The sequence below is a fragment of the Pongo abelii genome, chromosome 20 (assembly GCF_028885655.2).
Source record: "Pongo abelii isolate AG06213 chromosome 20, NHGRI_mPonAbe1-v2.0_pri, whole genome shotgun sequence".
In the NCBI taxonomy this organism is placed as follows: domain Eukaryota; kingdom Metazoa; phylum Chordata; class Mammalia; order Primates; family Hominidae; genus Pongo; species Pongo abelii.
The window spans coordinates 41,150,821-41,172,657 of NC_072005.2; the positions used below are offsets into that span (position 1 = coordinate 41,150,821).

The window sequence follows — 21,837 nt, forward strand, 5'->3', positions numbered from 1 at the left end:
CCTAGCCAAGAACAATGGGAGGAGCCTGGGGCTAGGACCACACCTCCCGGAGACCCGGCAACCCGCTTTCCGGGTCCTGGCCGGGAACCCCGCAGTCCCGGCCCTCGCGCCCTGCCTGCCGGCGGAAGAAGCGAGGCGTCCGGACTACATTTCCCGGAGGCCCCCGCGGCTCGCCCCTCTGCGGCCGCGACGCGGGGTCTGTGCTCCCCAGGCGCGGTCCGAGGGCGCCGGCCGGCCGCGGACTCCCTCTCCCGTGGTGCCCTGCGCGTGGCCGGCCCGGCCCCCGGCCTCCGGCGGCCCCGCGGCGGCGCTGGTTGTTGTCGTGCGCCGCGGCCGCCCCGCCCCGCCCCCGCTCTCTCCCCTCCCCCCGGCCCTGCGCACGGGCCGCCCCTCCCCCCGCCTCCCCGGCCCCTCTCACGGTGCCAAGATGGCGGCGGCGGCGGGCGGCGGCAGTTGCCCCGGGCCTGGCTCCGCGCGGGGCCGCTTCCCGGGCCGGCCGCGGGGCGCCGGCGGGGGCGGGGGCCGCGGCGGACGGGGCAACGGGGCCGAAAGAGTGCGGGTAGCTCTGCGGCGCGGCGGTAGCGCGACGGGGCCGGGCGGAGCCGAGCCCGGGGAGGACACGGCCCTGCTCCGTTTGCTGGGGCTCCGCCGGGGCCTGCGCCGGCTCCGCCGCCTGTGGGCCGGCCCGCGGGTCCAGCGGGGCCGGGGCCGGGGTCGGGGCCGGGGCTGGGGCCCGAGTCGAGGCTGCGTGCCGGAGGAGGAGAGCAGTGACGGGGAATCCGACGAGGAGGTGAGGCGGTCGGAGGCGTCCCCGGCGCCGGGTGGGGCGGAGGCCGGGGCTTCCAGGGGTCTGGGTTGCCCCGGGGGCGGCGTGGGCAGGCCGGGTCCTCGGGGTTCCTTCGGAGAGACGGGGCACGGAGGGAGGGCGGCTGCATGCAGCTTCCGGGGGAAAGGGCCTCTGGAAGTGGGTAGAGAAGCCCCGGCTGCAGCTGGGCACTCGCGCCCGATGTTGATCCCGCTGAAGTGTCTTGGGCCGATCCTTTTCGGCAGCTGGCAAAGCTAGGGCGGTGGAGGTTTGGGCAAGGACGCAGTGGGGACTGCATGCCCAGCCAGTCGTGGTTGACAGCGGCAGCGTGGCCTTGGCAGACAGGTTGGAGCTGTCTGGGCTCTTACCTGTGGGCCGCCCCGCCGGGCCTCGCAACCTCCTGGTTTCTCCAGGGCCCCAGTTCCTCTTGGCATCTCAGGTGGAGTGGTGGAGGGCTTCCTCTTGGGGCTCGGGTTGAACAGGAGTGGGATGAAGGCCGGGACTGGGCACTCTAGCAGGTCAGAGCTCAGCTCAGGATTTCTCCCCCCAGCCTTTCAGAACAGGCAGGAAGGTGTGGGTTGTGTTACCCTGGACGGTTAATAACAACCTGAGGGCTCGCAGTGGAGCCTGTACGAAAGCCATCTGATGCCCTCGCCGCCCCTCCACTTGCGGGTCCGTGTTCCCAACTTAATTCAGAAATAAATTGTGGCCCGAAAGGGTGTCAGTGGAGGTCCCACTTGGGTCTGAATTAGACTCTGAAGGAATCTGAGTATGGGGCCTGCTGCCTTTCCTGAGGAGACCCTGTCGTCTTCTCTCTTGGGCCAGTGAACCATGGCTTTGGCTGTGCTGGTGTGGTCCGGCACTGGGGATCGGAGTTCAAAATACCTGGCGCCTCCATCCCTAGGGAGAGACCCTGTCTTCCACTACCCGTGACCTTTGAGTCTTTTTCGTTCTTTTTAAATAGGCAGGGGTACGCTAAGTGGGAACTGGGGATATTCCTCGATACCTCAGGTGGAACGAGGGCTTTGGCACTGACTGCTGTTTCTCCCCTCCACCCCTGGTCCCCTAAATCAGGAGTTTCAGGGTTTTCATTCAGATGAAGATGTGGCCCCCAGTTCCCTGCGCTCTGCGCTCCGATCCCAGCGAGGTGAGTGACGGGGGAACTCCACCTCTGTAGCGTCACAGGAATTTATCCTCGCCCTTCGTGTCAGCTCTTCCCTGTTCAACTAGCCTCTGTCAGTTGCCGAATGTGTTCTGTGTTCAGAGTCCAAGCTAGTCTGGGCAGCGGGGGAAACACACAAGCAAGACTTAGTCCCTGTCCTCCTGGAGCGCCTTCCTCTGTCTGCAGGGCTGGCTTGATCCATCTCCCCACAACTATTCTCCTTTTAGGTCGAGCGCCCCGAGGTCGGGGTCGCAAGCATAAGACGACCCCCCTTCCTCCTCCTCGCCTAGCAGATGTGGCTCCTACCCCCCCAAAGACCCCTGCCCGGAAACGGGGTGAGGAAGGCACAGAACGGATGGTGCAGGCACTGACTGAACTTCTCCGGCGGGCCCAGGCACCCCCAGCACCCCGGAGCCGGGCATGTGAGCCCTCCACCCCCCGGCGGTCTCGGGGACGGCCCCCAGGACGGCCAGCAGGCCCCTGCAGGAGGAAGCAGCAAGCAGTAGTGGTGGCAGAAGCAGCTGTGACAATCCCCAAACCTGAGCCCCCACCTCCTGTGGTTCCAGTGAAACACCAGACTGGCAGCTGGAAGTGCAAGGAGGGGCCCGGTCCAGGACCTGGGACCCCGAGGCGTGGAGGACAGTCAAGCCGCGGAGGCCGTGGAGGCAGGGGCCGCGGCCGAGGTGGTGGGCTCCCCTTTGTGATCAAGTTTGTTTCAAGGGCCAAAAAAGTAAAGATGGGACAATTGTCCTTGGGACTCGAATCAGGTCAAGGTCAAGGTCAACATGAGGAAAGTTGGCAGGATGCCCCCCAAAGAAGAGTTGGATCTGGACAGGGAGGGAGCCCTTGCTGGAAAAAGCAGGAACAGAAGCTGGATGACGAGGAAGAAGAGAAGAAAGAAGAAGAAGAAAAAGACAAGGAGGAGGGAGAAGAAAAGGAAGAAAGAGCTGTAGCTGAGGAGATGATGCCAGCTGCGGAAAAGGAAGAGGCAAAGCTGCCACCACCACCTCTGACTCCTCCAGCCCCTTCACCTCCTCCACCCCTCCCACCCCCTTCGACATCTCCTCCACCCCCACTCTGCCCTCCACCACCACCCCCAGTGTCCCCACCACCTCTACCATCCCCTCCACCGCCTCCTGCCCAAGAGGAGCAGGAAGAATCCCCTCCTCCTGTGGTCCCAGCTACGTGCTCCAGGAAGAGGGGCCGGCCTCCCCTGACTCCCAGCCAGCGGGCAGAGCGGGAAGCTGCTCGGGCAGGGCCAGAGGGCACCTCTCCTCCCACTCCAACCCCCAGCACCACCACGGGAGGCCCTCCGGAAGACAGTCCCACCGTGGCCCCCAAAAGCACCACCTTCCTGAAGAATATCCGGCAGTTTATTATGCCTGTGGTGAGTGCCCGCTCCTCTCGTGTCATCAAGACACCCCGGCGATTTATGGATGAAGACCCCCCCAAACCCCCAAAGGTGGAGGTCTCACCTGTTCTGCGACCTCCCATCACCACCTCCCCACCTGTTCCCCAGGAGCCAGCACCAGTCCCCTCTCCACCACGTGCCCCAACTCCTCCATCTACCCCAGTCCCACTCCCTGAGAAGAGACGGTCCATCCTAAGGGAACCCACATTTCGCTGGACCTCACTGACCCGGGAGCTGCCCCCTCCTCCCCCGGCCCCTCCACCTCCCCCAGTCCCCTCCCCACCCCCTGCTCCTGCCACCTCCTCCCGGAGGCCCCTACTCCTTCGGGCCCCTCAGTTTACCCCAAGCGAAGCCCACCTGAAGATCTACGAATCGGTGCTTACTCCTCCTCCTCTTGGGGCTCCTGAAGCCCCTGAGCCAGAGCCTCCTCCTGCCGATGACTCTCCAGCTGAGCCTGAGCCTCGGGCAGTGGGCCGCACCAACCACCTCAGCCTGCCTCGATTCGCCCCTGTGGTCGCCACTCCTGTTAAGGCCGAGGTGTCCCCTCATGGGGCTCCAGCTCTGAGCAACGGGCCACAGACACAGGCTCAGCTACTGCAGCCCCTGCAGGCCTTGCAAACCCAGCTCCTGCCCCAGGCACTACCGCCACCACAGCCACAGCTGCAGCCACCGCCGTCACCACAGCAGATGCCTCCCCTGGAAAAAGCCCGGATTGCGGGCCTGGGTTCCTTGCCGCTGTCTGGGGTAGAGGAGAAGATGTTCAGCCTCCTCAAGAGAGCCAAAGTGCAGCTATTCAAGATTGACCAGCAGCAGCAGCAGAAGGTGGCAGCTTCCATGCCGGTGAGCATGGTCCCTGGGCCCAGCGGCACACCCAGCCATCCAGCCTCCATTCTTTGCAACCCCCTAACCTTCCATCTCCTTGGACACTTTCCAGCATTGCGGGGAACCCTCAGAACCCGCCTTTCTGTGATCCCCCACTTTCCTTTGTTCCTCCCCAGACCTGGCCCTTCTCTGTGCTAGTTCCCTGTCTCTATCTTTCTTTTTTTTTTTGAGACCGAGTCTCACTTTGTCCAGGAAGGAGTACAGTGGCGTGATCTCGGCTCACTGCAGCCTTCGCCTCCCAGGTTCAAGAGATTCTCCTGCCTCAGTCTCTCGAGTAGTTGGGACTACAGGTGCCCATCACCACGCCTGGCTAATTTTTGTATTTTTAGTAGAGACAGGGTTTCACCACATTGGCCAGGCTGGTCTTGAACTCCTGACCTCGTGATCTGCCCGTCTCAGCCTCCCAAAGTGCTGGGATTACAGGCATCAGCCACCACACCCAGCTCCCTGTCCCTATCTTTCTTCACTGTCCAGCCCCTGACCCTGTTTATTCCCTGCCAGCTGACCCCTGGAGGGCAGATGGAGGAGTTGGCCGGGGCTGTCAAGCAGATCTCCGACAGAGGCCCTGTCCGGTCTGAAGATGAGTCGGTGGAAGCTAAGAGAGAGCGGCCCTCAGTATGCATCGGGAGGAGGGCCCTGAAGAAGACTGGCGGGAGGAGCGGGGCTGCAGGAGCACAAGCTGCCCACACACACTCCGATTTCTCCCCCAGGGTCCCGAGTCCCCTGTGCAAGGTCCCCGCATCAAACATGTCTGCCGTCATGCTGCTGTGGCCCTGGGTCAGGCCCGGGCCATGGTGCCTGAAGATGTCCCTCGCCTCAGTGCCCTCCCTCTCCGGGATCGGCAGGACCTCGCCACAGAGGGTAGGTGGGGAGACTGGACAGCCATGTCAGGTTTGGGGATGACCCCACACTTGGGTGACATGCACCAAGAGCCTAGGAGAGAGGGAGCCAAGTCAGGTGCTCGGGGGTTAGGTGGCAAGTGGGCTGGAGTGCTAGGTCCTAGAGCAACTTCATTTGGGGGCACCAGGAACCTGGTGCTGTGAGAAAGCGAGAGCCAGGTTGTGGGAAAGCAGGGAAGTGAGGTAGAAGCCTGGTGGCTTTGTGGCTCCATCCTCTCCTCCCTGCCTGCTGCAATAGATACATCATCGGCGTCCGAGACTGAGAGTGTCCCGTCACGGTCCCGGCGGGGAAAGGTGGAGGCAGCAGGTCCTGGGGGAGAATCAGAGCCCACAGGTTCTGGAGGGACCCTGGCCCACACACCCCGGCGCTCATTGCCCTCCCATCATGGCAAGAAGATGCGCATGGCTCGATGTGGACACTGTCGGGGCTGCCTACGTGTGCAGGACTGTGGGTCCTGTGTCAACTGCCTAGACAAGCCCAAGTTTGGGGGCCCCAACACCAAGAAGCAGTGCTGTGTGTGAGTAGCTGGGGCGTGGCCTCGTTCCCGTGGTTGTTGGTCCCCTAGGCTTCCTACCTCGCTCCTCTTCTGCCTGGCCAGAGCAGTGGGGTTGGCATTCTTGTGGAGAGCTTCCTCTCTTCCCCCAGACCACCAGTCCCCTACCCTGGTGACGTGCTGCTCCCCTCCGCAGATACCGGAAGTGTGACAAAATAGAGGCTCGGAAGATGGAACGACTGGCTAAAAAAGGTGACGAGCTTTAAGGAGCATTTCTTCTCAAAACCGTGTTAGAGTTTATGCCGCGGAGGGAGCTGTTTTTCTTTGCTCCCCTCCCTTGCGGCTCACCTTCTCTGTCTTCTCCGTTGTGTGCTTTCATAGCTCCCGCGTTCATTCCCTGCCCCGCTGCTTTCTGGCTTCTCTCCCAGTGTCCCGTGTCCCTGGCTGAGCTCAAATCCTACTAAGTCCCCTGTTCCCGCAGGCCGGACGATAGTGAAGACGCTGTTGCCCTGGGATTCCGATGAATCTCCTGAGGCCTCCCCTGGTCCTCCAGGCCCACGCCGGGGGGCGGGAGCTGGGGGGCCCCGGGAGGAGGTGGTGGCCCCCCCAGGGCCCGAGGAGCAGGACTCCCTCCTGCAGCGCAAGTCAGCCCGGCGCTGCGTCAAACAGCGACCCTCCTATGATATCTTCGAGGATTCGGATGACTCGGAGCCCGGGGGCCCCCCTGCTCCTCGGCGTCGGACCCCCCGAGAAAATGGTGCGAACCGCTTAATGCTTTCTCTGTTGATCATTTATTTAGTCTTGTGTCTTTTGTGTAGGAGGGACAAGGCACCCAGACCCAGGGCTCTGTCAGTCTGATAGAGAAGGTGGCTGAGGGCAGAGAAGGAGGCAGTTTTTAGGTGGATGTACAGAACTGGCCTATGAGGTTCTCAGTGAGCCTAATGAGTGAGACTTAAGGGTCATCCTAGGCCTGGTGCAGTGGCTCACACTTGTAATCCCAGCACTTTTGGGAGGCCGAGGTGGGAGGATCACTTGAGCCCAGGAGTTCAAGACCAGCCTGGGCAACATAGTGGGACCCCATCCCCATAAAAGCAAAAGTTAGTTGTACGTGGTGGCACGCATCTGTGGTCTCAGCTGCTCAGGAGGCTGAGGCAGGAGGATCGTCTGAGCCTGGGAGTTCAAGGCTGCGGTGGGCTATGGGTCACGCCACTGCATTCCAGTCTGGGCAACAGAGCGAGACCCTGCCTCAAAAAACAAGAAAAAGAATCGTCCTGGCGGGTCTTGGTTAGTTAAAGAAGGCCCTGGGAATCCAGGTAACATTTGGGATTGTAGAAGAAGAGGGGCGTGGAAGGGGAGTCACCTCACTGCTCATTGTGTCCTGCCTAGAGCTGCCACTGCCAGAACCTGAGGAGCAGAGCCGGCCCCGCAAACCCACCCTGCAGCCTGTGTTGCAGCTCAAGGCCCGAAGGCGCCTGGACAAGGTCAGCACGGCCCGCTCCGAGAGCCCCTTCCCTCCAGGAGCTACCTGGCAAGTCAGAGTGACAGACACACCTGAGTGTCGTGGTGTGTCCACACAAGAGGACAGGCCCTGAGGGATGAGGCGGGCCTTGCCTGTCTGGAAAGCAAAGGGGTCTGGATCAGGATCTGGGTCCAGTAGGCTGGGGGAAGGGCGGTGAGGAGAGGAGTCTGCATCACGGCCAGGCTGGCAGCTCTGAACTCCCCCACCTTCCCTCCCCAGGATGCTTTGGCCCCTGGCCCCTTTGCTTCTTTTCCCAATGGCTGGACTGGAAAGCAGAAGTCTCCCGATGGTGTGCACCGCGTTCGTGTGGATTTTAAGGTATGGCATTGAGTGGGGCGAGTCACAGAGCCTCTGGTTGGAAGAACCTCGATGACTGTGTCTTTGAGAAGCCAGGTGGGTCTGCCTTGTATGCCTGGCGGCCCTCTGATCCTGCATCCTCTCTTCCCCCAGGAGGATTGTGATTTAGAGAACGTGTGGCTGATGGGGGGCCTGAGTGTGCTCACCTCTGTGCCAGGGGGCCCCCCGATGGTGTGCTTGCTGTGTGCCAGCAAAGGACTCCACGAGGTTAGATCTCCGCCTTTCTTCACAGACCCCCAGATCTCTGTCGGTCCTCACGGCCTGATTCCTTGGGCCCTCTCAGCCGGGTCTCATCCCTTGGCCCTCTGGCCTCATGCTCTGCCCATCATTCACTCCCCTACCCTGTCCCCAGCTGGTGTTCTGTCAAGTCTGCTGTGACCCATTCCACCCATTCTGCCTGGAGGAGGCCGAGCGGCCCCTGCCCCAGCATCACGACACCTGGTGCTGCCGTCGCTGCAAATTCTGCCACGTCTGTGGACGCAAAGGTCGTGGATCCAAGGTTTGGGCCCAAGGGCTGGCCAGGGTGGGTGGAGGCCTGAAGGTGAGGGCATCCCTGTGCCAGCAGGTTTTGCCATCTCTGTCTCCACATCCAACAGCACCTCCTGGAGTGCGAGCGCTGCCGCCATGCTTACCACCCGGCCTGTCTGGGGCCCAGCTATCCAACCCGGGCCACGCGCAAACGGCGCCACTGGGTGAGAGATGAGGTTCACCCCTTTGCTTTGTCTCTAATGAGCATCACCACCACTCCCAAACTTGCTCTAGGCTGGGGCTCTCAGGAGGAGCAGGGGTTGGGGATCCTCTTAAGAATTGATTAGTAATGTTTTTTCTTCAAAAATTTCACATAGGTCAGATTTATATTCAGAATTTGCATGGAGTGGTTTTAGGGGCTTATGAATCTCATGTTCCGTGGGCTCAGAATCCCCTACTGTAGCCTGATGTCTGCTCCTGCCCTCCTCATGTTCCTCCTCCGTGTCTGTCCTGCGTGTTTTCTCCTCTTACCCGTCCCTCCTTGCCTGCTTCCTGCATATCCCCAATTCCTCCTCGCCCATCTCCCGCTCATGTTGCTCCAGTCCAGTGCCTGGCTTTCCCCTAACATCGCCCTGCTCCCCCAGATCTGTTCAGCCTGTGTGCGCTGTAAGAGCTGTGGGGCAACTCCAGGCAAGAACTGGGACGTCGAGTGGTCTGGAGATTACAGCCTCTGCCCCAGGTGCACCCAGCTATATGAGAAAGGTGGGGACCGGGCAGGGGACCTGGATGCTGGGGGCCACGGGGGAATGGCCAGGCTCTTCTACAGGCTTTAGCACAGACCCTCTTTTCTCATGGCTTTCCACCTCGTAGCTATGGGACTACCTCTTCAACTCAGGGAACTCTTCCACAGGAGTCCATCCAGTATGTAAAACAGGGACACATAGCTCCTCTGAGGGTGGTGGGAGTGGAAGGCCTGGGACCCCACTGTCTTGGTGTCTGAGGTACTTCCTGGAACCTCACGTCTCCATTGAGCAGTTTGGAAGCCTTATTCAGGCAGTACATTAGCAAGGCCCTGTGTTCTGCAGAGTCTGAAAAGAGGCCTCATCCTAAGGCCGAGCACAGTGGCTCACGCCTGTAATCCTAACACTTTGGAAGGCTGAGGCAGGTGGATCGCCTGAGGTGAGGAGTTTGAGATCAGCCTGGCCAACATGGTGAAACCCCGTCTGTACTACAAATACAAAAATTAGCCAGGCATGATGGTGGGCACCTGTAATCTCAGCTACTCAGGAGGCTGGTGTACCACTCACCACAGACTTGTAGCGCCCATCCTCGAAGCACTGACTCACAGCTTGCAGGCCGCAGGGTCTTGGGTGCAGTTGCTTCCCATCTGGCCCACACTGCAAAGCGGGCAAGTTAGCAGGGCTGGGGGTGGGCCTGGCCCCGGCCCATCCTGCCTCCAGGGCCCTCCAGACCTGGGTGCAGAGCAGCAGTGGGCCTGCCACCTTGGAGCTCAGCAGGCCCTGGAGCACCTGGCGCAGGCCCCCCTGGAGGGCCCCACTCAGGGCCTCTCGCTCAGGAGAATCGCTTGAACCCGGGAGGCGGAGGTTGCAGTGAGCGGAGATCTTGCCACTGCACTCCAGCCTGGGTGACAGAGCAAGACTCTGTCTCAAAAAAAAAAAAAAGCCTCATCTTCAAGGAGCTTTTAGGGACTGGTAGGGGTCCAAAACAGGGGCATAACGGAGGCAGCTAAGGTACTGCTAATCCCTGAACAGAGACACTCAGGGCTGAGTGGGAACTCCAGCACCTCTGACTCTTTCTCTTCCCTTCCTCTAGGAAACTACTGCCCAATCTGCACACGCTGCTATGAAGACAACGACTATGAAAGCAAGATGATGCAGTGCGCACAGTGCGATCACTGGGTGCATGCGAAGTGCGAGGGGCTCTCAGGTGAGTCAGTGGAGCGCCCGGGCTGCAGCCTCAACCCTGTGGGGACCCCTACCCCCACCACAGGCCCCAAGAGGACTCGTGGGCTAAGGGTCCTTGCTGGCCTAGGGGCTGCTGGGAGCCCTCACATCCTCTGAAACCACTTTTCCCTTTCCCACTTGGCTATCCTAGATGAAGACTACGAGATCCTTTCAGGACTGCCAGACTCGGTGCTGTACACCTGCGGACCGTGTGCTGGGGCAGCGCAGCCCCGCTGGCGAGAGGCCCTGAGCGGGGCCCTCCAGGGGGGCCTGCGCCAGGTGCTCCAGGGCCTGCTGAGCTCCAAGGTGGCAGGCCCACTGCTGCTCTGCACCCAGGTCTGGAGGGCCCTGGAGGCAGGATGGGCCGGGGCCAGGCCCACCCCCAGCCCTGCTAACTTGCCCGCTTTGCAGTGTGGGCCAGATGGGAAGCAACTGCACCCAGGACCCTGCGGCCTGCAAGCTGTGAGTCAGCGCTTCGAGGATGGGCACTACAAGTCTGTGGTGAGTGGTACACCAGGAGGAGCAGGTGGGTGACAGGAGGAGAGGGCTGGGTTGCGCAGAGGGGACTCAGTCTCTGACAAACCCCCTTACAGCACAGCTTCATGGAGGACATGGTGGGCATCCTCATGCGGCACTCGGAGGAGGGAGAGACCCCGGAGCGCCGGGCTGGAGGCCAGATGAAGGGGCTCCTGCTGAAGGTGAGCTCTTCTGGGGACGCTTGTGGGGTGGGGGAGTGGGACCTTCAGACCTTGCCCCTGCCAGCTCTCCTGGGGAAGCCGGCTCTTCTCATCCTGTTAACCCACTCCCCAGCTGCTAGAATCTGCGTTCGGCTGGTTCGACGCCCACGACCCCAAGTACTGGCGACGGAGTACCCGGCTGCCAAAGTGAGCAAGGCTGGGTAGCAGGAGGGAAGCCGGGGAGTGAGGGCAAGGCCAGGGCATGCAGGGGCCACGCTGGGCTGAGGAGAGATGACCAGAGGTAGGGTCTGGAGCAGAGCTGAAGAGGAGGGTGGTGGAACCCGGGTGAGAGTCCCTGGTGGTTCTAGACTAGCAAAGCTTTGTTTCTGCTTTGCACAGGGCAATGCTGGGGACAAAGCAGTGAGCGAATCAGATTGGGCTCTGCTTAAAGAGCTCATTGTGGAGCCGGGCAGGCACTGAAGACCCAGATGGTCAGGGCAGTGCTGGAGAATACTAGGGGGCGGTGGGGGCCCAGAGGGGGTACCTGCTGGAGCCGAGGTATCAGGGAAGGCTTCCTGAAAGATATGACATCGGAGCAGAGCTGGGGAGGAAGAGGATTCCAGGCATGAGGAGCAGCATTTCATATGTCCGAGGTGGCACAAGAGGGCCTGGCTTATCTGGTGGACTGAGAGAAATTCCACGTAGAGAGGGAGTAGCGGGTGTCATGGCGAGTTCAGGCTGGTTTGTGGATGGGCCCCCGTTCAGCTGCCCTTGTTGGGCACATCAGCTGCTAACCCTGCCTGTCCACAGTGGAGTCCTTCCCAATGCGGTGTTGCCCCCATCCCTGGATCATGTCTATGCGCAGTGGAGACAGCAGGAACCAGAGACCCCAGAATCAGGGCAGCCTCCAGGGGATCCCTCAGCAGGTACTGGGAAGTGGGGGGCCAGAAGCCAGGGCCCTGTGTTGGTGGCCTGGCTCAGGGTCCTGATTCTTAAGACCTCCCTTCACATTTCCTCCCAGCATTCCAGGGCAAGGATCCGGCTGCCTTCTCACACCTGGAGGACCCCCGTCAGTGTGCACTCTGCCTCAAATACGGGGATGCAGACTCCAAGGTGAGGGATGCTCTGTGACACACTAGGTTGTGGGGCCTGTTCCCTGGCCCCCTACATCATGCCACTCCTCTTCTGCCCCAGGAGGCGGGGCGGCTCTTGTACATCGGGCAGAACGAGTGGACACACGTCAACTGTGCCATCTGGTCGGCGGAAGTCTTCGAGGAGAACGACGGCTCCCTCAAGAATGTGCATGCTGCTGTGGCCCGAGGGAGGCAGATGGTGAGGGCGCGGGCCCAGAGAGGCGGGCGGCTCTCTGGCTCTTGGGGAGGCCTCCTCCGGTGCAGACAGCTGTTACTTCACATTCCCTACCTGGCATCTTTTCACTGCCAGGCCGAGGTCTCTTGGTTGCCCTGGGACGTTGGTGCTGATGGCAGCTATTTCCTATGTGGGATCTCTGGCCGTAATGTGGGCCTGAAGTGTGGGAGTCTAAAAGTGAGAAGAGTGCCCGTTGATTGAACCTAGGCTGCATGCTTTCCATGCTGGGTGTCCTTGAGCTCTCACTACATCCCCGTGAGGTTAGAATTCCCCAACTCCTCAGAGTGGTGCCTGGGCCAGGTACAGAGAGCCCTCAAGCACTCTCGGGCATTGGGGTGGTAGAGATTCCCACTGTGGGGGTAACTGTGAGGATGAAAATAACACAACCTCCGCCTGAAAACTGTGACAAAGATGATCACACTAATGCCATCAGCAAGCATTAGTTGTCATTCTCGCTTCAAAGAACCAGAGAGAGTTTGGTGTGCACCTGGGCCTGGATGCGGCTGGGGAGAGCCTTTGCCGTGCCAGGTGCCAGGCTAGACAGGGCCCATGCAGACTCAGTGACAGTGGTGCCTGGCGCCCAGCCCCAGCCCTGGCTTCTCCCCTGAGCCGCCCTCCCCTATGCAGCGCTGCGAGCTCTGCCTGAAGCCTGGCGCCACGGTGGGCTGCTGCCTGTCCTCCTGCCTCAGCAACTTCCACTTCATGTGTGCCCGGGCCAGCTACTGCATCTTCCAGGACGACAAGAAAGTCTTCTGCCAGAAACACACTGATCTCCTGGATGGCAAGGTGGGCCAGAACTGTGGGGTACACAGCTCCTTCCCCACCTCTCTTCCTGTTCACTTAGGGACCCCCGTGGCCCCCAGGCCTGGCCCTACTGCCTCTCAGTGTCTCCTCATCTGTTTTCCCAGAGGCCTTTAGGCCAAGCCCCTGACTGTTCAGACTTCCCTGGCATCCACCTCCCCCACCAATGTAGCCATCTTACTTTGCCACCCCCTCTTCCAGGAAATCGTGAACCCCGATGGTTTTGATGTTCTCCGCCGAGTCTATGTGGACTTCGAGGGCATCAACTTCAAGCGGAAGTTCTTGACGGGGCTTGAACCCGATGCCATCAATGTGCTCATCGGTAAGCTGCCGCTCTCCACCCTGTCCTCCTGCCCTGTCCTGCCTGCCTCTCCTGACCTCTGCTTTGCACCACAGGCTCCATCCGCATTGACTCCCTGGGTACTCTGTCTGATCTCTCGGACTGCGAGGGACGGCTCTTCCCCATTGGCTACCAGTGAGCGGTCGGGGTGATCCGTGGGGCCAGGGGACTCCATAGCTGGATCCCATTTCCCAAGCATCCTAACTGTCTTATCCCACACGCCAGGTGCTCCCGTCTGTACTGGAGCACAGTGGATGCTCGGAGGCGCTGCTGGTATCGGTGCCGAATTCTGGAGTATCGGCCATGGGGGCCGAGGGAAGAGCCAGCTCACCTGGAGGCTGCAGAGGAGAACCAGACCATTGTGCACAGCCCCGCCCCTTCCTCAGGTGTGGCTTTGGCTCTGTCTTCTTCCTGAATACCACTCTCCCTAAACAAACCTACAGATCTCTGTTGCCCACTCCCTGTTGGAAAGTCCAGGAGGCTTGCTTTTGCTTCAGTTGCTGTAATGTAACAGCAGCTCGCTTACTGCCGTGCCTTGTGTGCCAGGGGCTGTGCCCGGCTTTTCATGGGAAGTGAGGTGGGGAGAGCAGCACACTGCCTGCTTGAGCGGGCTGCGGGCTTTTGGACGACTGCAGGATGCAGAGTGCTTACAGCTCCCTAACTTGGGGCACTGTGCTCATGTAGTGCTCTCCAGTGTTGCCATACTACACCTTGAAGGGGACAGTGGCTGAACACAGTAACATGGTGGGGAAGCTGGAATTGGAACTGGATCTGCTCAGCTCCCAAACCGGCCCCCTTACAGCCACACTGGCGGTGGGATGTGGCTGAGAGCTGGATGGCACAGGGCAAAGAATCGCTTGGAGATGGGGAGAGGTGGTTGTGGGCAGAGCAGGAGGCGGAAGAGATTTGGATGGTAGGAAGGGCTTTATTCCAGATTGGAGCATGACAAGAAGTGGACAGAGGAGGAGGGTACACCCATCCCATCTGGAAACCAGGGAGTTTTGGGTGGAGGAGGGAGATCAGTTTGCAGAGGTTGGGTAGAGCCAGGTAATGGAGAGCCTCCGGGCCGGGGCGGGCGGGAGCGTCTGATGTGGCAGGGATGCACCAGGCAGGTAAGAAAGTGGTAGGACTGGCCGTGCTGGAGGAAGGGCATTTGCCCATGGCGTGCAAAGCCTGCATCAGAGGCAGAGAGAGGAGATGGCAAGGAACGAGTGGGGAGAGGCCCTGAAGGCCCCCTGGCCCAGGTGTGTGCAAGTTTTGCTGACTCCACGGTGGGTTTGGCCTGAGTGGTCACTGGAAACTGGGGCCTGTTGTGACTGGGTCAGGGTCGGGGGCCTGGGAGGCATAGTGGCTCAGGACGAGGGCATGTGGGCAGGCTTTGGCGCAGAGCCCCTACCACCCCAATGCCATTTCTGGCCTCTTCAGAGCCCCCAGGTGGTGAGGATCCCCCACTGGACACAGATGTTCTTGTCCCTGGAGCTCCTGAGCGCCACTCGCCTGTTCAGAACCTGGACCCTCCACTGCGGCCAGATTCAGGCAGCGCCCCTCCTCCAGCCCCCCGTTCTTTCTCGGGGGCTCGAATCAAAGTGCCCAACTACTCGCCATCCCGGAGGCCCTTGGGGGGTGTCTCCTTTGGCCCCCTGCCCTCCCCTGGTGAGCACCGGGCATGTGGGAGTTGGGGGTGGAGCCTCAGAGGTGGGAGCTGCTGGTAACACCGACCCTCCCCCCACAGGAAGTCCATCTTCACTGACCCACCACATCCCCACAGTGGGAGACCCGGACTTCCCAGCTCCCCCCAGACGTTCCCGTCGTCCCAGCCCTTTGGCCCCCAGGCCGCCTCCATCACGGCGGGCCTCCCCTCCTCTAAAAACCTCCCCTCAGCTCAGGGTGCCCCCTCCTACCTCAGTCGTCACAGCCCTCACACCTACCTCAGGGGAGCTGGCTCCCCCTGGCCCGGCCCCATCTCCACCACCCCCTGAAGACCTGGGCCCAGACTTCGAGGACATGGAGGTGGTGTCAGGACTGAGTGCTGCTGACCTGGACTTCGCGGCCAGCCTTTTGGGGACTGAGCCCTTCCAGGAAGAGATTGTAGCCGCTGGGGCCATGGGGAGTAGCCACGGGGGCCCAGGGGACAGCTCCGAGGAGGAGTCCAGCCCCACTTCCCGCTACATCCACTTCCCTGTGACTGTGGTGTCCGCCCCTGGTCTGGCCCCCGGCGCCACCCCTGGAGCCCCCCGCATTGAACAGCTGGACGGCGTGGACGACGGCACTGACAGCGAGGCTGAGGCAGTGCAGCAGCCTCGGGGCCAGGGCACTCCTCCTTCGGGGCCAGGAGTAGTCCGGGCAGGGGTCCTTGGGGCCGCAGGGGACAGGGCCCGGCCTCCTGAGGACCTGCCATCGGAAATTGTGGATTTTGTGTTGAAGAACCTAGGGGGGCCTGGGGATGGAGGTGCTGGCCCTAGAGAGGAGTCGCTCCCCCCGGCGCCTCCCCTGGCTAATGGCAGCCAGCCCCCCCAAGGCCTGCCCGCCAGCCCAGCTGACCCCACCCGCACATTTGCCTGGCTCCCAGGGGCCCCGGGGGTCCGGGTGTTAAGCCTTGGCCCTGCCCCTGAGCCCCCCAAACCCGCCACATCCAAAATCATACTTGTCAACAAGCTGGGGCAAGTATTTGTGAAGATGGCTGGGGAGGGTGAACCTGTCCCACCCCCAGTGAAGCAGCCACCTTTGCCCCCCACCATTTCCCCCACGGCTCCCACGTCCTGGACTCTGCCCCCAGGCCCCCTCCTCGGCGTGCTGCCTGTGGTCGGAGTGGTCCGCCCTGCCCCGCCCCCGCCACCCCCTCCCCTGACGCTGGTGCTAAGCAGTGGGCCAGCCAGCCCGCCCCGCCAGGCCATCCGCGTCAAGAGGGTGTCCACTTTCTCCGGCCGGTCCCCGCCAGCACCTCCCCCATACAAAGCCCCCCGGCTCGATGAAGATGGAGAGGCCTCAGAGGATACCCTCCAGGTTCCGGGGCTTGGCAGTGGCGGGTGAGTGCGGGTGCTGAGGCTGGCAGAGCAGGCAAGGGGGCGGATGGGCGGGAGATGCGGCTCATCCTTCTCGGGCTCGCCCTCCCAGGTTTAGCCGTGTGAGGATGAAAACCCCCACGGTGCGTGGGGTCCTTGACCTGGATCGGACTGGGGAGCCTGCTGGGGAAGAAAGTCCTGGGTGAGTGGCCAGGCCCCTCTCCCTGGAGGGTCTGGGACCTCTGTCCTTCCCCTTCCTGACAGGTCTCTTCTCGCAGGCCTCTCCAGGAACAGTCCCCTTTGCTGCCACTTCTGGAAGGTGGTCCTTCCCAGGTCCCCGATGGTCCCCCAGACTTGCTACTTGAGTCCCAGTGGCACCACTATTCAGGTAGGGACTGGCCTTGCCCTCTCCCTCCTTGCCTGTGACTGGCTTAGCTGGGTGACTTACAGATGCAAAATCAGTTCTCTTTGAAAACCAGTATCTACTCCCGGGGGCCAAGCCTGAAGCTCGGTGCTAGAGTTAGAGATGACCTTAGGGAGCCTCTGGCCTTGTGGGAGAAACAGACGTGGGAATGACATTTCACCTCTACATGGGATCCTCTTAAGGGTCTTTGTCCAGCATGCCCAAGAGCCTAGGGGAGGGCCTCAGAGCCTAGCCTGCCAGGAGCTCAGAGAGAGCTTCCTAGAGTAGCCAAAGGTGAAGTTCTAGGATCATCCAGAGGGAATGCAGCCCAGCTAGCACCCAGATGAGGGTCAGGGACAGTGGGAAGATCAGAAGAGTGGTGTCCCAGAGGCCCAGGGAAGGGAGTCGTCACATCTCAGCTGCCACGGAGACTGCCAGGCCTGTGGAGTCTAGGGTTGGTGTCCAGTGAGAGCAGGTGGCACAGGGTGGGGCGTTGTGTCAGAGTCCAGAATTGAGACCATGGTTGAGGAAGGCAAAACAGCCCAGGCACTTGGCCAGAGTTCAGCTAAGGATCTGGAGCGGGAGGTGGGCGAGCAGCGTGGAGGTGCTTGGTGTGAGGGCCAAGACAGCGGAGCCATGGATGGTGGGGAAGGGCAGGCTGGGATGGAAAAGGCAGTGGGAAGAGGCCTGGTGGCTGGTTTTGAACTGGTGACCTCTGAGGTAAAGCAGAGGAGGGAAAGCAGGTATTTATGCAGAAACTGTAATACGAGGGGTGGAGGCCCCTGGAGGAGGCTTGGCTGATGGACTCCTTGAAGCTGGTGGTGGAGTGGTGGAGTTTTCTGTTGGTCCCTGAGGGCAGCGGCTGGGGGAGTGGCTGCGGCCAGGTAAGCTGGTGGTCGAGCAGCCTGAGGCTGGGATTTTTGGTAGCCCAGTCCTGTCCAGATGTTTGGATTTTCTCATGACATACAGCTCAGTTGCTGAGCGGGGAAGCAGAGTGACGTGGATTGAGAGTGCTTAACTCAGAGGCTGCTTATGTCTCAGAGATGACATGAGAATATGGCAGTGGCCTTGGGAGGTCCCTGTCCTCAGGGATCAAACCACATTTTGGTGCGGGACACAGACACGTTAGCAAGGGCAGGTTAGAGTGGGCACTGAGAAAGCGAGCAGTGAGAGCACCTGCCAGGGTCCTGTGGTCAGTCCTGCCGTGTTCGGGCAACAGTGGAGGTGAGGGTTGGGGGACATGGGGAAGAAGTTGTCAGAGGTGGACTCTGGGGCACTGAGGCCTAGAGAAGACGGGAGTCACACGGCAGGAGTGTTGCTTTAGAGTCTCCCTTGGGGCAGGGGAGGTGGGGCAGGGTGGCCTGGAGAGGTGACATCAGCAGAGTGTGGCCATGTGGGTTTTGCCTCTCCTAAAGCCTGTTCCACTTAAGCTTTTGTGTCCCCAACCCCCAATGGTCAGTCCCCAGCCCACACCTGCTTGAGCAGCAGCAGCGTTTGGTGCATCGGATCCCTCCTGCCTTGAAGCATTGTCTTCCCAGCTTCCAAGGCTGCTCCTGCTCTCACCTCTGGTCCTGCTTCCTTGCTCACAACTGTCAGTCTAGATGTGTCCCAGGGCCCTGGCCTTGACTTCTCTGTATGTTCACTCCCAAGGGCTCCCTTCCAGCTTGGTGGTTGTCCTCCCGTCTGTGTTCTGATTGTCTCCACATTGCTCTCTCCAGCCTAGACCCTGTCCCTGAACTGTGGCCTCCTCCATCCCATCCTGCTGCCTGCCCACCATCTCCACCAGCAGGTTGCAGGGGGAGGTTTCTAAGAGGCCTCTCAAAGTCAGCGTGTCCCAAACTGAGCCCTCCACCCGCATGCCAAACCCATTCTTCTTTTGCCTTCGCTGTCTCAGTCCATGGCAGTTTTATCCTTCCAGGTGTTCAAGCCCAGCATTGTCCCGACCCCCAACCCCCTTCTTCACATCCACATCTACTACGTCAGCATGTCCCGTCTGCCCTGTTGATTCCGTTAACCCTCGAGAAATCCCCTAAATAGCTCATAACATACAGTGTACTTGGCTCTGTGCATGTGAGCCTATATAATAATATATTTGTAGCTGGGCACAGTGGCTCACGCCTGTAATCCCAGCACTTTGGGAGGCTGAGGCGGGCGGATCACCTGAGGTCAGCCTGGCCAACATGGTGAAACCCCATCTGTACTGAAAATACAAAAATTAGTCGGGCGTGGTGGTGGGCGCCTGTAATCTCAGCTACTCGGGAGACTGAGGCAGGAGAATTGCTTGAATCTGAGAGGCAGAGGTTGCAGTGAGCCGAGATAGCGCCATTGCATTTCAGCCTGGGCGATAGAACGAGACTGTCTCAAAAAATGATAATTTTATATTTGTAACAGTTACAGAAATGTGCTGCATCTAAAAAAAATAGATGTGCAAAATACAGTTCTCCAGTATTTTAAATTTTGTGTGAGAAACAGAATAATGACAGGTAGATGGGATGTATGGTACACTGGGTTTGAGTGAGCCATAGGCGTGTCCTGCAGAGCCAAAAGGCCCCAAGCCTCTGTGGAATGCTCTTGTACCCAAGAAGTCCTGCAGAAGAGGAGCCGCAGGCTCCTTAGGGGAAGAAATGTCCATTCTGCAGGGCTCACTGGGTAACTGGAGCAGAAGGAGAGCCATTAGACCCTAGTATCTGTGTCTGCGCCTAGGGGTGGAGAGAGTGGTGTCTGCTGGAACCACAGCGGGGCTCAGGGGCTTTTGAGTCCGGGAAGGGTGATCTTCACTCCAACCTCTTTCTTGGGACCAGGTGAGGCTTCGAGCTCTGAGGAAGAGCCTCCATCCCCAGATGATAAAGAGAACCAGGCCCCAAAACGGACTGGCCCACATCTGCGCTTCGAGATCAGCAGTGAGGATGGGTTCAGCGTGGAGGCAGAGAGCTTGGAGGGTGAGTGGGGAGGGGGGGGGGTGCAGTGACAGGAGGGAGAGTGTCCATAAAACACCATCCTGACTCACCTCTGGCTCTGCTGTCTCCCCAGGGGCGTGGAGAACTCTGATCGAGAAAGTGCAAGAGGCCCGAGGGCATGCCCGACTCAGACATCTCTCCTTTAGTGGTAAGGGGTGGTCTCCGCAGGGGGCGGGGAGCTGGATGTCTCCCCGAGGGCACCATGGGCCCTCCACATGACAGGTGTGTCCTCAACATCTCCCCTCAGGAATGAGTGGGGCGAGACTCCTGGGCATCCACCACGATGCTGTCATCTTCCTGGCCGAGCAGCTCCCCGGAGCCCAGCGTTGCCAGCACTATAAGTTCCGTTACCACCAGCAGGGAGAGGGCCAGGAGGAGCCGCCCCTGAATCCCCACGGGGCTGCTCGGGCAGAGGTCTATCTCCGGTGAGAGGTCTGGGGTGTGATGCCTGGGTCAGGGTGCCCCTGTGAGAGCTCTTGAGGCTGGGAGTTAACTGTAGAGGTTGGAAACTGAGGCCTGGGGAGGAGACACTAGGTCACTTCAAGAGTTATTTCTAGAGTTAGGCAGGCTTGGTGGCTCACGCCTGTAATCCCGCCACTTTGGGAGGCCAAGGCAGGAGGATCACATGAGCCCAGGAGTTCGAGACCAGCGTGGGCAACATGGCAAAACCCCATCTCTAAAATAAAAATTAAAAAAAGGGTTATTTCTAGAGCTGACATCAGAAAAATGAACCCCACCCATTTCCCTGTTAGCTCTGTCTTCAATAGTATATTCCTCCTTCCCCTGCTGCCACCTGCAGAAAGTGCACCTTTGACATGTTCAACTTCCTGGCCTCCCAGCACCGGGTGCTCCCTGAGGGGGCCACCTGTGACGAGGAAGAAGATGAGGTGCAGCTCAGGTCAACCAGGTATGGAGTGTGAGCTGGGGGGTGGGTGGTGGTCTGGAAGGGTCTCAGAGAGTGAGCAGGGGTGAGAGAGGTCATTCTGAGCACCAGCCTGGGTGACACTGCTGTCCCTCACCAGACGTGCCACCAGCCTGGAGCTGCCCATGGCCATGCGCTTTCGTCACCTTAAGAAGACGTCCAAAGAAGCTGTGGGTGTCTACAGGTGAGTGGGGTTGGGGGGGAGGATACCCCTTGGGTGGACGGACAGGTGCACTGGGTAGGGGGTACTGCCTGGTTTCTGTCCCCCTCCCCCCTGAGTTCCCTGTTTGTCCTGCCCTGCAGATCAGCCATCCACGGGCGAGGCCTGTTCTGTAAGCGCAACATTGACGCGGGGGAGATGGTCATCGAGTACTCTGGCATCGTCATCCGCTCAGTGTTGACTGACAAGCGGGAGAAGTTCTACGATGGGAAGGTGGGCTCCCAGTGGCTGTGGGAAGACAGTGGGTGAAGCGAGCCTGTCCGCGGGGACAGAGCACCTGATCTCCCCACCTCATCCCTGCAGGGCATCGGGTGCTATATGTTCCGCATGGATGACTTTGATGTAGTGGACGCCACGATGCATGGCAATGCCGCCCGCTTCATCAATCACTCCTGTGAGCCCAACTGCTTCTCTCGGGTCATCCACGTGGAGGGCCAGAAACACATTGTTATCTTCGCCCTGCGCCGCATCCTGCGTGGTGAGGAGCTCACCTACGACTACAAGTTCCCCATCGAGGATGCCAGCAACAAGCTGCCCTGCAACTGTGGCGCCAAGCGCTGCCGTCGGTTCCTTAACTGAGGCCGTGGCTGCCCACCACGACCCCTCACACCTCCTGCTGCCGTCGCTGCCATCTTGCCCCTAGCCTGGGGGCTCCCTAGCCCCTCCCAGAGCATCTCACCCCCACCCTTCTGTTCAGGGTGGATGTGGGCATGCAGGTGACAAGGGCCCTGCCTCCACCCCTCCAGCCCACCCAGCAATCGCCCCCTTTCTGCCCTGGGGGCCCAGGATGTAGATATTGTACAAAGGTTTCTAAATCCCTTCTTTTCTATGCACTTTTTTATTTAAGAGGTGGGGTCCCAGGTGGGAACCCCCCCACAATAAAGTCTGTCAATGTTTGGAGAGGTGGTCTTCCCATTTGTAGGCTATGGGGGCAGGTAGGAACCCCACTTCTACACACCCACCCATCATGACCCAAGGAAGTTCATCAGCCTCAACAGGTAGGTGAGGCCGTCACTCAGAATTAGAAGTCAGTCATGGGGTCTGTTACAGCTTCAGAACACCACAACACAGCAAGTGTCTGTAGCAGGGTTGTTTCCCAGAGGGGATTCTGGTGGCCCAGAGGCACCTGGGGTCAGCCTTCCCACATGTGGCCCTGTGTGTATGTTGGAATAGGCCCTTCTAGGGC

At 60.2% G+C, this 21,837-nt stretch overlaps 1 protein-coding gene across 3 annotated transcripts; it reads left to right on the forward strand.

The window, feature by feature from the left end:
• The first annotated feature begins 411 nt into the window (after positions 1 to 411).
• KMT2B (lysine methyltransferase 2B) lies at positions 412 to 21,551 on the forward strand. Of its 3 annotated transcripts, none has more exons than XM_024236889.3 (37): positions 412 to 790; positions 1,880 to 1,952; positions 2,195 to 4,218; positions 4,762 to 4,875; positions 4,971 to 5,121; positions 5,398 to 5,677; positions 5,850 to 5,905; positions 6,135 to 6,410; positions 7,040 to 7,134; positions 7,392 to 7,490; positions 7,623 to 7,736; positions 7,882 to 8,028; positions 8,126 to 8,221; positions 8,642 to 8,759; positions 9,831 to 9,944; positions 10,113 to 10,297; positions 10,373 to 10,462; positions 10,555 to 10,659; positions 10,772 to 10,845; positions 11,449 to 11,564; positions 11,660 to 11,751; positions 11,833 to 11,970; positions 12,634 to 12,792; positions 13,009 to 13,129; positions 13,204 to 13,282; positions 13,373 to 13,533; positions 14,573 to 14,800; positions 14,880 to 16,173; positions 16,262 to 16,351; positions 16,428 to 16,537; positions 19,354 to 19,491; positions 19,583 to 19,657; positions 19,757 to 19,934; positions 20,309 to 20,416; positions 20,532 to 20,615; positions 20,735 to 20,864; positions 20,955 to 21,551. In XM_024236889.3, exons 1-37 carry the CDS (start codon positions 428 to 430, stop codon positions 21,228 to 21,230), a joined length of 8,151 nt encoding a protein of 2,716 aa, XP_024092657.3. In that variant the 5' UTR covers positions 412 to 427; the 3' UTR covers positions 21,231 to 21,551. The 3 variants fall into 3 exon arrangements, with proteins under 3 accessions (XP_024092657.3, XP_054396139.2, XP_063576116.1); XM_054540164.2 differs by having other exon boundaries at positions 468 to 790; positions 2,261 to 4,218; XM_063720046.1 differs by lacking the exons at positions 412 to 790; positions 1,880 to 1,952; positions 16,262 to 16,351 and having other exon boundaries at positions 2,199 to 4,218.
• The last annotated feature ends 286 nt before the right edge of the window (positions 21,552 to 21,837 follow it).

Excerpts from the sequence above, each read along its gene's own strand:
- KMT2B (XM_024236889.3), top strand. The coding sequence starts at position 428 with ATGGCGGCGGCGGCGGGCGGCGGCAGTTGCCCCGGGCCTGGCTCCGCG. Across the intron at positions 4,219-4,761 it reads AGGTGGCAGCTTCCATGCCG|CTGACCCCTGGAGGGCAGAT; the intron begins GTGAGCATGGTC and ends ATTCCCTGCCAG. Across the intron at positions 4,876-4,970 it reads CTAAGAGAGAGCGGCCCTCA|GGTCCCGAGTCCCCTGTGCA; the intron begins GTATGCATCGGG and ends TTTCTCCCCCAG.